We start from the raw sequence: 14,009 nt of genomic DNA, 5'->3' as shown, positions 1-14,009 counted from the left end.
CAGGTGGCCTTTTGCTGAACTTTTGCCTACTTGTTCTCCGTCTCCGCAATGAAAATCCAACTCACAAAATCCCCGCCCTACTTTCCTGTTATTCATTATAGTAGGAATTGTGAGAAAAGTAATCTAATTGAATGACTTCACACTGTTAATAAATAAAATTTGTAAATAACTTGTCTTTATAAAATAAGTGTTCTAATTCAGATAACTAGGGGATTAGATGTTAGGGAAAATGACAAATTTGAACAGAGTTGAGGCGTTGGGAACAAGATGTTTTTGGATGAGATAGTAGCTCTGAATTGGTTTTGCCTTGGAATATTTCATACATTTGGTTCTGCCTGCTTTTCAGATCGTTTTCTTTCTTTTATATCAGAACTCACTGATTATTTAAAAATTTCTACCCCTCCTTTCTCTGTCACAGAAAACATAGTGTTTGGTTAAAAAGGTGGCCTTAGGTTGGGCTAGGGTTAGTAGTGGCTCTTGGTTGTTACGAGTGTTGTTAATTGAGACTAATCTGTTCAGTGTGAACAGAGAATAGGTGAGAATACAAAATCAAGTTCTGAGTGAAGTAGCATGTTCATAGCTTTTGCAAAAGGTGTTTTGTTGTATTTTAAATGCTGGCTTGATACACACTCTTGGAGATAATCTCCCCAGTTCCATGTATGTTTTAGAAAGCCCTAGTCATCTTTCATCTAATTAAATTGCAGGTGTCCTGAGCACAAGTACAGTATTTTATCTGTGTAGTTATTTCTCTCCATGTTTCTGAGTGTGTAGTAGACCTTCAGTAACTTGTCATAGGTTGTTACATTAAATTAGTTTTGTTTGGGATTATAATTTGGAGTATGTGATTGACCTGTGATGTCTCTGAAAGGGTGTAAAGGAAGCTTGTTAAGATGGGTTCTACAGTAGCTCAAGATTAATCAGTCAGTCTGTCTATTACTCCTCCTTCCTTTCTTATTACGGTCTAGGAACTGGAGAGTACAGAGGAAGTTGATGAAGTTACGGATAAAGCCCTAGTATGTAAAGAGGTAGAATTCTCCCAGAAATGACTAGAAGGTAGATTTTTAAAAAGGAGCATTTCTTTTGTTTTGTGTGAGATTTGACACGCTGTAAATTAATTTTGTGTCTGTGTATCTTCTTCCATTCTAATCAGTGGGTTACCAACTATCCAGTGGTTTAAAAGAAAAACCATTAGCATTGTAGCTTTTATTAGTTTTCCTAATTAACACAATGTTGACCTATTGAAATGTAAACTTTGTATTCTTTGTTACATTTTAAGAACTTAGGTTTGGTGGAATGAAGTTAGACATACTGGTGGTACTTGTAATTGCCTTAGTTAATTAAGGCATAGTGCCAGTAAGGCCGAGGTCACCATGACAGGTGTTACTTAATTGTTATTATTATAACTGTTATTTTAACCAAATTAATTTTGTCCAACTTGTCCACACATGCCTTGGAAGGGGCCCTCTCAGCAAGTGTGTTTAGTTCATATCTCCTCATTAGATACAAACGACATAGATAGCAGTGATCTCTCTATGGGAGGAAGGTCAGCATATTTTGGGGTCTGGCTGATTCTTAATCATGTATACATAATTTCACACTGATTTAGGACTTTCAAAGGATATTTAATGATCACAAAAGTTTGTGCACTTGTGCCTTTAACACCACAGGACTTGAATAGTTTAGCAGCTCATGCGTACCTGTGGCTTGGTACCTAGTTGTCAGAGGCAGACATGTTCTACTGAGGTCTTGCCACAGAAGTGGATCCCATCCTCTGGAATTTCTTCTCTTTTGCCTGAAATTGCTCAAAAGCTCCACTCCTTTCTTTATTCAGGTCACTCAACAGGGTCTCTTCTCTGTATTTTACTAAACATAGGGCTGGTCCACATTCCATGCCACTAGAATCCCTGAGCGAAAGTTTTTGAAAGCTTGGCTACCTGATTGAAAACTGAGGGGAGGAAATGGTGTGGGGAAGACACACAGATCAGTGTTCCAGAAAGTAGCCCCAAGAATACATACAGTAGGTGCCAAATGTCAGTAGGTGTGTGGTTGCTTGAAGTGTACTTGAAATGATTTGAAAAAACTTAATGAGAGATGAGATTTGAACTGAACTTTAAAGGATGGATAGGATTCACCAGAACTGAGTGTGTGTGTGTCTGTAGTACCTTCATGTGTGCATCGTGGAGGGGTGGTGGTACATGAATGAGTCTGGGGTATGTGTGGCACGTCTGTATATTCTGAAGGAGATGAGAGTTTAAACTGTTGGAGAAGAGCTTCAGAAAGAGGCACTTGCTGTTAGGAGGATTATTTTGGCAACGGTGAGCTGGATGGATTTAGAATGGGGAAGGCGCTTAGGAGGCTATTATAGTAGTTCTGACCTGAGCTGAAAAAGGGTCAGTGGCAGCTGAAATGGAAAGAAGGGGACCGATTGGACAGAAACCACTAGAAGGAATCTATGGGACGGAGGCAGAATTCAAGATGAGTCTGAGTTTCTGTGTTGGGTGCAATAATATTGGTGGTGGTGTCTTTAATGGAAGCTGGAGAGGGAAGTCAGGCTAGGGGTTTGTTGTGAGAGGAAGGTAAGAGGTTTAACGTAGGATGTGACAAGCTATTGGAGCCGGGAAATGAGGTGAGATTTGTAGATAGAGGGTTCACTTTATCATCAAGCTTTAGGATCTTGCTCAAGACCAGTTGTTTTTTTCTGTTGACTGTTGTAAGGAAGACTGTGATGTAGAAAGGTGCTGAGGAGAAAAGAGGAAATGACTCTGTTGGATTTTGGGCTCAAGAGTTAAGCATAGTACTTTTTGTTTATATAAATATTGCTGTTCAGAATTACTTTATAATATTTTAATAGAACCCGAAAATTCAGCATGCTTGGAATATGCTTCTAGTTCTAGCTTTCATCTTTATTCCCCTAAAATGCTTTCTGAGCATTTGTAAAGCTCTACAGATTTATGTTAATTAATGTTCATATCAATTTATATTAATACATAAGTATTTATATTATTAAATATAGACTTAATATTGATAAAGCTAATGTAAAACCTGAAAGACTGTCAGTCCTTCCTTTGGATAACTGCTCATCATTGGACACTAACTGGCAACTGAGCTTCTCTCAGTTTGTTTCTCAAGCAGTTTGTGCTTGGTGAGGATCATTTCAGTTCTCTGCTTCTCCTTCGTAGGGTTTTAGTAGGTGGTTGGGGAAATTTGTAGTGTAGCTACAATTTTGAGTAATTGACTTCAAAATAGGTATATTTCTTCTACAGTGTTTACTAATGCTTCACAAATATGGTCTAATTAATTTCACTAAGTATGACAGTGTAAAAAATGTTCACTTATGAGCCCCTCCCTTTCCCTAGCCATTAACCCATACATCATAATATTCATGCTTTTATTATTGTTTGAACTGGGAAGTATATAATCAAAAGCAGTTATGAATTTAATAGTAGAAAATGGTTGATATACTTGGAGACATTATTCAGTCTGTCTACAGGTAGAGCTTGATGTATAAATAGATTCATGGACTCTTTGGTCAACAAGATGGGAACTGCTGGTATTGCATTTGAACCAAGGAATATTTGTTTTAAGAGTAGCAGTTGTGTGTAGCTCCCCTTAAGGAAGATCCATATTATGCAGATTTTATTGTTGCTTTGTGTACTGATTAATTGAAGTATGATTCCCTGGATAGAATTTGAAAATCTGTATTTTATGCAAAAGTAGACTTGTAAATTAAATTTACTTGGGTATATGAATATATGTTAACTTGAAAGCTATTTAGTAACAGCTTTATTTCAACGTACGGTGTTAACTCTCAGCGCTGGTTGCTATTAAAAATTATTTCATGTTCTTTTTGACATCTGGTAGAAAAAGTGTACTCAGTGTTAATTTCATCTCAATAATGTAAATCTAGTTGAACTGATGTTATCTTTACTCTTCCATTCCATTTACTGTTACCACAGGTACAAGTGACTTTCTCAGATAATCCTCTCCAGTGAATTTTAGCTTTCAGTTATGAAAAAACAGTATTCCCAATACAACGTCTTGATTCCCCACAGAGTGGATACTATATGCATCATTATCTAATATAATGCACTTATCTTAAATTTTTTTAAATTTTTGGCCGCACCTTGCAGCATGTGGGATCTTAGTTCCCCCACCAGGGATTGAACCTATGCCCCCTGCATTGGAAGCACAGGGTCTTAACCACTGGACCGCCAGGGAAGTCCCAAAACTCTTGAGCTTGGTTTTGGTATTACTTTGTTGCCTGAATTTTGGGGAAGGGTAGGCTATTTACCAGGCATATATGACAATGATTCTTTATTTTCTAATGACAGGTTTGTTTGTTTTTTGTCAGATGTGGACATTTAAGTATGTTACGCTGGCATATTAACTTAAGGCCACAGACCATTTACTTGAGCCTACATCAAAGTAAGACTTATCAAAGCAAGCATGAATTTTTGAATGTGAATATTTTAAGTGAAATATTGAACTTACTTATAGTATAGCCTTAGATATTCATTATGCCATTAATTTATTTGTATTTCATTCCTGAGAAACCTGAAGGAAGAAACTGTCTAATGAATATGAAGGTTGCCACTAAATCTCAATTGTCCATTTTATGGGTGCTTTTATGATTATAGTCTTTGCCCTTCAACACACTTTTGGATTGCTCTCAAATTGTGTATAGTCAGTATGTACAAGCTAAATTTAAAAATCTAAGCAGATAAATATAAATTACCTGGACTAGAGAAAAAGTTGCTGAAGGAGGAAAAGATTTCAAAGTTAAATATAAGCGCTCTCTCTCTCTCTCTATGTGTGTGTGTGTGTATATATATATATATATATATATATATATTTGCTTTTTCTATTTACTTGGTTTATACCACTGTTCCCCCTTCAATAATAACAAGTAATTCTGGTAGGAATTAATTTATTAGTACCACCAATTTAAGATTAACGATAATAATTGTGCACACCCACATATATTTAAGGTTTTAGGGGAAAATATCCTATGTCTAATTTGACTGACCAGCCCAATCAGCCAGTTTTATTGCTGTGTTAAATTAAAATTCTAAATATAGTAGTCCATTATTAAAATAAATGAGTAGGATTAAAATAGAGAATTTACTAACATAAAGCCTTTTAAAAAATGCTTTTGGATAAAGTAACAGGCTTCAAGTGAAATTCAGTTTTGGTCCCCTTTACAGGAATAGCTATTCACAGTTGTACAGAACCACTTATCACGTTTTGCAGTATCTCCTGAGGAAGTCAGAATCTGAGCCAGCATGACAACTGAATCTTGTCTTTGGTCTGATTTATAAGCTGTACTTTTATTCTGACCATGTGCAAGGTGGAGGTTATAGCATGGAAACTAAAGTCTTAGTAAGTGTGCTTTTTATTTTAGCTATTAAATAGTAGCCTCTTTTATAGTGAATTTGTCCTCTTAACAAAGTTTACACTGTAAAAGGGGTGAGGACTTGGCAAGCAGGGACATAACAATACACTTATAAGGTGAAAGATTTTGCTTTCCAGATTCAGGAAAAATCCCTGAGAACGGGAAGGAAAAGCTTCTGTTACTCTGCCTCGAATTTCTTTCACTTTTCTGGTTACAAAAAGGTGGCAGGATGATACTAATTTAGTTGAGAAGGTAATTAAGAAAATGGAGAGGCTGCAAAAGCTGGTACAAGAGTGTAAAGCAATTATATTCCAATAAAGAGCTTGAAAAAAAAAAAAAGAAAGAAAATGGAGAGGCTGGCTTTCATGGCCAGTGTCTAAATTCAAGCCATTTAAAAAAATTATTATTACATTTGCTGTGCATGTTGCTTCATTTATAAATTAGTTGTCATTAAATAATAAAGTATTGCAGTGTTAGTAAGCCCAGTGTAGACTCCTAGGAGCCTTGTAAATAGTTAATATGTTTCTAATATGAATTGAATTTTGAGTATATTTTAAATATTGAATATTTTCAGTATAAATATTCAAAGTTATATGGGAGTGATTGTGCTAGTTGTTATCTCAGGGATGTTTCGTCGATTGTCCCAAGTATAGGTGATCTGCAGTTTTTATTTTTTGCGCTGTAGACAGAGCAAGATTTTGAGGATATAGGCTATCATGGGAACTTTATCTCTTTTTCACAGTGTTACTTTGTTAATTCTAAGGATTACTGCTCAACATCTTTCTTTTCTATATGTGCTTATTAAGAGCAGTGGATAATTAACACATTTAGGCTGCTTTTCTCCTTTAGCAAGAATGATAGAATTGACTGATCTGAATTCTTTAATGAATGAAACATTGTGGTCCTACACACAGATAGTGTAATCATCTGTGTGGCTCATAATTTGGAAATGGTTATGTGCTTAAGATATTTGGTTTGTGTTCTGTCCCTTCCCTTTGAATCTTTTAACTATTGGTTATTTTTCTAAATTGATAGTGATGACCTGGCTGAAATTAAACATTTCTATTAGAGGCTTCCTGATTTAACCGCCTTCCCTCTTAGAAATAAACCTCCCTTTATCTTCTTCCTATCTGTCTTGCATTCCAAATACAATTTCATTAAATCCCCAGATCTAAGATTTTTCTTTGGGAACTTATCTCCAGTGTCTCTCTGGAAGGTTTAAAAAAAAGATAGTTCTGTGTGAAATGTTACATGCATCTTTTGAGAAATTGATGTTTTGTAAGTTGAAGAGTATTTTTATATTTTGGGCATGTTTTCAGGGGTAAAATTATGTAGTTATTGTATTAATAACCATGTCCTAATTATTTATAGCTTCCTGCCTGACATAACTCACTTCAAGAAGTGCACAATGTCAGAACGTGGAATTAAGTGGGCTTGTGAATACTGTACGTATGAAAACTGGCCATCTGCAATCAAGTGTACCATGTGTCGTGCCCAAAGACCTAGTGGAACAATTATTACAGAAGATCCATTTAAAAGTGGTTCAAGTGATGTTGGTAGAGATTGGGATCCTTCCAGCACCGAAGGAGGAAATAGTCCTTTGATATGTCCAGACTCTAGCGCAAGACCAAGGGTTAAGTCTTCGTACAGCATGGAAAATGCAAATAAATGGTCATGCCACATGTGCACATATTTGAACTGGCCAAGAGCAATCAGATGCACTCAGTGCTTATCCCAGCGTAGGACCAGGAGTCCCACAGAATCTCCTCAATCCTCAGGATCTGGCTCAAGACCAGTTGCTTTTTCCGTTGACCCTTGTGAGGAATACAATGATAGAAATAAGCTGAACGCAAGGACCCAGCATTGGACTTGCTCTATTTGCACATATGAAAACTGGGCCAAGGCTAAAAAATGTGTTGTTTGTGATCATCCCAGACCTAATAATATTGAAGCAATCGAGTTGGCAGAGACTGAAGAGGCTTCTTCAATAATAAATGAGCAAGACAGAACTCGATGGAGAGGAAGCTGTAGCAGTGGCAACAGCCAAAGAAGATCGCCACCGACCGCAAAACGGGACTCTGAGATGAAAATGGATTTTCAGAGGATTGAATTGGCTGGTGCTGTTGGCAGCAAGGAGGAACTAGAAGTGGACTTCAAAAAACTGAAGCAAATTAAAAACAGGATGAAGAAGACTGATTGGCTTTTCCTCAATGCTTGTGTGGGTAAGTTTCTGCATTTTTTGAATGGGATGGGAAAAGATATTAAAAATGACATGAAAGATATAAGGAAGGTCAGTGTTATTTAGCATTTAGTTTACTCAACATGATAGCTGTACTCCCAGTATGCATGCATAAGAATCTCTGTATTTGTAATCTTGTCATAACGTTGTCCAAAGTTGCCTCCCATTTCATTGTGCATGTGTCTTTCCATCATTAGAGAGAAAAACTTTTAAGCTATAGCAAAGTTTTTTACATATCAGTATTAAAATGTATACCTGGAGTTTAAAACTGCTGCTCTATTGATTGTAACAAGATGTGACTGAGGAACACCAGCTGCTGCTTCAGAGTGTTTGTAAACAGTGTGAGCATCTTGTGATGATAGAAGCTTTAGTCAGATGTTAAAAATATCACAAAAATGTGTGACTCCAAGAAGTTGAACAAACATAATACTGACCTTGAAAATACTGATGTTAACTTAACATGAATGTCATGTAGTGAATATTTGCAAACTTTATGGGACTGATTTCACGTAGCCAGCTGATTTCATAGTTCAAATTATGATTTGTGTGTTTTGTGTTTTAGTGCTTTCCTAAGGAAATTCTGGGTATTGGTCTTGGTTTCTGGCTCAGAGCTGTTAGGGAACAGAGACATGTTGTGAGAGTAACGTTTTCTCCAGTTATTGACCTTGTGAGTTAATTATTTGTGATGTAATTCACAAGAGCAGTTATTTGACTCCTCTGTATCCCCCCTCTCTTTTTTTGAGTAGGTTAGTTATTTGAATTATGTGATTTAAATTATTTTGATGGGGTGCTTACTTTGACATACAGTTTTTCTGTAAAGAAAATTTTGAGTGACTTACCAAAGTTAAATCTTGTGTGGAACAATAGCTAAGGCTTAAATATGGCTTAGCTGTATATATATGCATTTTTTTTAGTACTAATTTCAATAAACTAATTTGTTTATCCCCCTGAATATAGCCCCAAGAATATGAAATGCATAACTGTGTGAACCTGCAAAGTCCTAAGAGTAGATTTCAAAAAATCCCAGTTTTTTTATTTTAGCTTTTTCCTGGCCAAAAAAAAAAAAAAAAAAGGTCCAGCAGATGAGCCCTTCTGAACACCAAACACGGCAGGCGCTCAGTAACTGTTAGCTCCAGTTTTCTCCTGTCCTGAGGATGAGGGATGAAAGCACACTGAGCTGTCTTCAGCCATCTGTGCTATCCTGTTACATCCCATGGATTCTTTTTCTCTCCCCAAATTGAGGTACCACATATGGTGTGAATGTCTTTTTTTTTTTTTTTTTTTTTAAATCAGGAGATACAAAAGGGTTTTATTTATTATGAATTTTTAAAAATTGAGGTCAAATACACAACATAAAATTCATCATTTTGAAAGTGAACAAGTCAGTGGCGTTTAGTGCATTTAGTATTGTATAACCACCACCTCCATCTAGTTCTGAAACACATTTATCACCCTAAAGGAAACCCTGTACCTGCTTCAGCAGTTACTCCTCATCTCTTCTCCTCCCCCAAGTCCTTGGTAATCACCAGTCTGCTTTCTATTTCAGTGGATATACCTATTCTGAATGTTCCATTTAATGGAATCTTACATTATGTGATCTTTTGTATCTAGGTGTGATTGTCTTTTAATTACCTGTATTCCTTTTGGAACACTCTTAAAATCATTTTTTGCAGGCAGTAGTGTACTATGTAAATGCCAACTGCAAGGTGGTGTTATAGTACATTTAAGTTTATAGATGGTGGTGAACTACATTGCAGTGATTTTTTAAACTCTTTTGGGGTCAGTGTTTCTTAAGTCAGTGAATCTTATAAGAACTCATGCTTTGAAATATTTTCTCCCCTTGGCACACACATTAGACCAATCAATACATCTTTGTCTTTATGGCTGTTATTTCTTATCTTTGTTACTAGTGTGTCTTGCTTGGTGCTGCCTTTATTTCTTTCCATATATCTGCTTCTTTTGGATAACCATCCTTGTACCTCTTTGCATTCTTATAGCTGAACGAAAACTCCTCCCAGTAGGACCGGTATTAAATTTGGTCTTATTTCATTTATAGAACAGTTTCTTTGTCATTAAGTCCCCATTCCCACATACTCCAGAGTTTCTAGGTCCTTAGGGCCGAGGATTGATTGTATTTGGTTGTTGGTAATGTGGATTCTGTCTTTCCTATCAGCAAATATTTTTGACTCTTCACTACATAATGTGGTTCTGAACTGTTGTATGAAAGATTATGGCCCTGCTTTATTGGGTAGTCATATCCTGATTTGTAAATGTCATTGACATATGTTAAAAACTTTCGTTTGCATTGCGTTGGGTTAACAGAAGTCCACATGTATTGAAAATTAATCTTTTTTTTTTTTTGGTGGCACCTTGCGGCATGTGGGATCTTGGTTCCCCAACCAGGGATCAAACCTGCACCCCCTGCATTGGAAGGTGGAGTCTTAACCACTGGACTGCTGGGGAAGTCCCTGAAAATTATTCTTTACTTCTTCCTTTCTTCCTGCCTTATGCTCTCCAGATTTCATTAGATGTGATATATTATGGCTTATCGATGTTAGGCATTTAGAAAAACCATCTTAGTGCTTGCTTTGGCAGCACATATACTAAAAAAAAGTCATATCCAAAGTATATACGCTAAGTACAAAATGTGTACTGTGCATAAAATTTGTACTAAGTATAAAATGTGAGACTTTCCCATTTGAAATTGGAATAAAAAATCTCAACCTCAGGCCAGCTTTGTAGCTGATAAAATGGCAATGAGGAAGATTCATTGTTGAGAAGGCTAAAGTAAAGCTTCCATAGTATTAAGTAAGTATCGTTTACATGACTGTTGGGTATAAGTTTCACATAAGTCATACTATCTTATGTGATGAGAGGACTTTGGGGACAGCAGTGCCAAAACCTGACGCCAGTAAAAATGGAAACTGGGAGTGGGAGCCGAAATGGTAAATGCAGAGGTGTGAATTTAAATGTGCAGTTGTCTCTGGAATGTCTGCAGACATTGGTGCCAAGTTACTTTCTGGGAGGTCATGTCCATTCTAATCGTGGTCTACCTTTCCCACTGGACAGATGATAATGTTGCTAGAGATAAGGTAGCACTACCTAACATACCATTTTAGTTCTGCTGTTGCATTGAATCAGTTGCCCTTTAGAAGAACTTAAATTTGTGACCCCAAGTTGATTCCTTGAAAAGATACAGGATCAGATGAGAATCCCTAATTAAAACTGCATAATAACTTTTGTATGCCTGAACCCTAGACTCTTACCTCCAGCTGTCGCTGTACAACATCTTCTCTTGAATACGTGATATTTCAAACTCAGTGGGGCCAAAAAACTAAACTGTTCTCTCAAATCTATTTTCTCACTCCCCCATCTTGGTTCATGGCAAGTTCATTATTTTATTTGCTGTGTCCAAAGCCTTGGTCATCCTTGGTTTACTTCTTTTTCTCTTATACTCCATTCTCACTGGCTCTGTCTTCAAAATATAAGCAGAATCTGGCCACCTCTAACCACACGGTCCAAGCCATGATCCCCTCTTTGTTTGTGTCCTTCTTCACAAACTGTTCTCTAAATAGGAGCTACTCTTCTAAAATTCTGCTCAGAACCCTCCAGTGATTCCTTGTGTTGCTCAGAGTAAAAGCCAATTTTATAGGCTCTCTCTGTACTCTATCCCACACCTGCTTTCCTCATTTTTACACACACACACACACACACACAGACACACACACACACACAGACACACACACACACACACACACACACACACACACACACACGTTTCCCTCTAATTTCATTTATTGCTCTCAACTTCACTCATTCACTCCAGCCACTCTAGCCACCTTTCTTGTCTGCAAATAAGCCTCAAGCCTTTGTACTTGCTCTTTCCTCTGCCCAGATTGCTTTCTCTGGATTGGAGGATTAGCTGCTTTACTTCCTTCAGGTCTTTTCGCATGTGTCATCTTCTCTGTGAGGCCTCCCTGACTGCTGCATCTAAAATTTCAGTCCTGTCCTGTACCCTCTTCCCCCAACTTTAATTTTCTTCACAACACTTGTTACCTCCCAGTACATTTATTAGAAGTCACCTTATTTGTCTCTCTCTTTCTTAGAACTTAAGCTTTATGAAGGCCAGGAATTTTGTCTGTTTTGTTCACAACTGTTTCTTAGTACGTAAAACAGTGGCCTGAAACATAGCAGGCATTGAAATTTTGGTAATCAAGTGAATAAGCTTTTGTGGAAACTGGAATCTGGACAAACAGACCTTTTCAAAGACAAATAAACCTTTTTGCTTCTCTCCTAAATTTCTTGATTCTTTGCTTTCTTCCTAGCTTTCTGTACTTTTCACCTCACAGACTACCTGGAGCTTGACACTGTGGGAGCCACCTTGGCTTCTTCCTGTCAGGTGAAGACAGAGCAAGTAGGTCCCATAGGGTCTTATTGGGAAGAGTACAGAGGCCTCAGTTTATCACTAGGCAGTCTGTGGATATGAAGTCTAAAGTCAGATTTCTTTCCATTTAATTTCTCCGTCTTCCAAAAGGATATATAAGGGAAAAAACATAGTGTTTTGTATACCTAGAGTCCTAAATCAGAGTTTTTACTTGAAAAGTTTTTATTCAGTTGTCATTGGATGTGTTGCTTCCTATTTGGCATTTTGCCTTAAATAGTTGCATCTTTCTTAACATTTAGCTTGTCTAGTGAGCCTGCTAATGAACATGAGAAGGATTTGAGATGGGGGGGCAGGAGCGAGTGCTGTTGAAGGTGTAGGGGGAAAAGGATCATGCTTGTATAACAGGTACATGTTGAGACTGGAATTTTATGCTGAAATGTTCAGTTGCCCCGTGGCAGTGGCATAATAGGGAACATATGCATTAGTAAGATCCGCATTGCTCCCAGGCTTTGGGGTGACCTGCAGTAGTACTGTTGAGAATCACTGATTTATGGGCTAAACCAGAATCTCGTTATCAAGGAGTATGTTGAAGTGGAGTCATGAGGGTAGTAGTCTTATTACTGAGCAAAACTTTGATGTGCCTAAAATTTTTTATTCCTTACAACATAGGAAATACATTAGACTTAACTTCTTCTTGCAAGTTGTCTATAAAAATATTGTTATATTTGATCTGTTTCCCCCTTTCTCATAACTGTTGAAAATTAATATGTGTGGCAGCTGTTTTTTGTATTGATGCCAACTATATTTTGGCCCCCTTACTAGAACCCTATATACAGTGTGTTTTATATATATATATATATATATATATAAATATGTGTGTATATTAATATATGTATGTATATATCTGTCCACTTCAGAGTGTCAGATGTAACTATAGAAATATCTAAAACTTGCATGGTGTTCAACATGTCAAAATGTATTGATATTTGGTTATTTGGTTTCATTAACACTGTTTTCATTTTAACAGAAATTAGCAATGTATATATAGACTTGTTACTTATTCAGTTTGCTTTGGTATTGGTATTAAAAATCGTGTATATGGGTGGTTTTTCTCAGGGATGTAATCATTAAGGTTGTAGTGTTATTTTTCTTCCTCTGGTGAAAAGGGTTCCCAGGCTCAGTTCCAACGTGTGTGTGCTTATGCATGTTTGTGGTGGGGAGCTTCCTCATACCAATGGGCAGTTAGGGTGTCCGAGAATTCAACTCAATCCTGACACTGTCTACCTGGAGGTAGAATCACATTCCACAGGTGAAGGTCTCTGCCCTACAAGACCTGCCTCCACTTCAGATGCCAGATGCCAGTCACAAGCCCAGGTTGTTAACCTGTACTTCTGATCGACTGGCTGTAAATCAGAGGTTCCCACGACACTCCGCCTTGGGTTTGATTAATTTGCTGGAATGCCTCACATAACTCAGAGAAGTAGCTTACTTACTGGGTTATCAGTTTATTGTGAGAGGATATGATAAAGGGTACAGATGAACATCTAGATGGAAGAGATGTATACAGGGCAAGGTTTAGGGAAAGGATGTGGAGCTTGCATGATGCTCTTTCCAAGTGTGCTACTCTCTTCAAATCTCTGTGTGTTCACCAGCCTGGAAGCTCTCCAAACCTTGTCCTTTTGGGGTTTTATGGAGGCCTCATTACGTAGACGTGGTTGATTAACTCATTGGTCACTGGTGATCTCTGGCCCCTCTACCCTCTCTGGAAGTCAGGGTGGTATAGTCAGTGGGGCTGAAAATCCCAACCCTCAAATCACATGGCTGGTTCCCCTGGGATCCAAAAGTCACCTTACCTGAAGTGTGTTCAGGAGCTGAGGACCAGAGACCAACTGTTATCCTGCTGCTTTTATCACTCAGGAAATTCAAAGGGTTTTGGGAAGCTGTAAGCTAGGAACTGTGGATGAAGATCGAATATATGTATTTGGTCATCTGAA

General features: G+C 37.4%; 1 protein-coding gene across 8 annotated transcripts in view; it reads left to right on the top strand.

The window, feature by feature from the left end:
- ZRANB1 (zinc finger RANBP2-type containing 1) overlaps positions 1-14,009 on the top strand; it is a 118,475-nt gene that overhangs the window by 62,283 nt on the left and 42,183 nt on the right. For 5 of the 8 annotated variants that reach the window (XM_057734345.1, XM_057734342.1, XM_057734341.1 and 2 more), the window contains one exon: positions 6,764-7,614. The exons of 1 other annotated variant lie outside the window; for it this stretch is intronic. In XM_057734345.1, coding sequence (XP_057590328.1) covers positions 6,801-7,614 — 814 coding nt within the window. In that variant the 5' untranslated portion in view covers positions 6,764-6,800. Of the gene's footprint in view, positions 1-4,402; positions 4,426-5,284; positions 5,380-6,763; positions 7,615-14,009 lie in introns of those variants that run through there. 2 more of the 8 variants (XM_057734346.1, XM_057734340.1) reach the window with 2 other exon arrangements.

This window comes from Hippopotamus amphibius, chromosome 5, assembly GCF_030028045.1.
Source record: "Hippopotamus amphibius kiboko isolate mHipAmp2 chromosome 5, mHipAmp2.hap2, whole genome shotgun sequence".
Taxonomy (NCBI): domain Eukaryota; kingdom Metazoa; phylum Chordata; class Mammalia; order Artiodactyla; family Hippopotamidae; genus Hippopotamus; species Hippopotamus amphibius.
The sequence above is the reverse complement of the archived record's forward strand: the minus strand, read 5'-3'. Positions and strand labels throughout refer to the sequence as shown.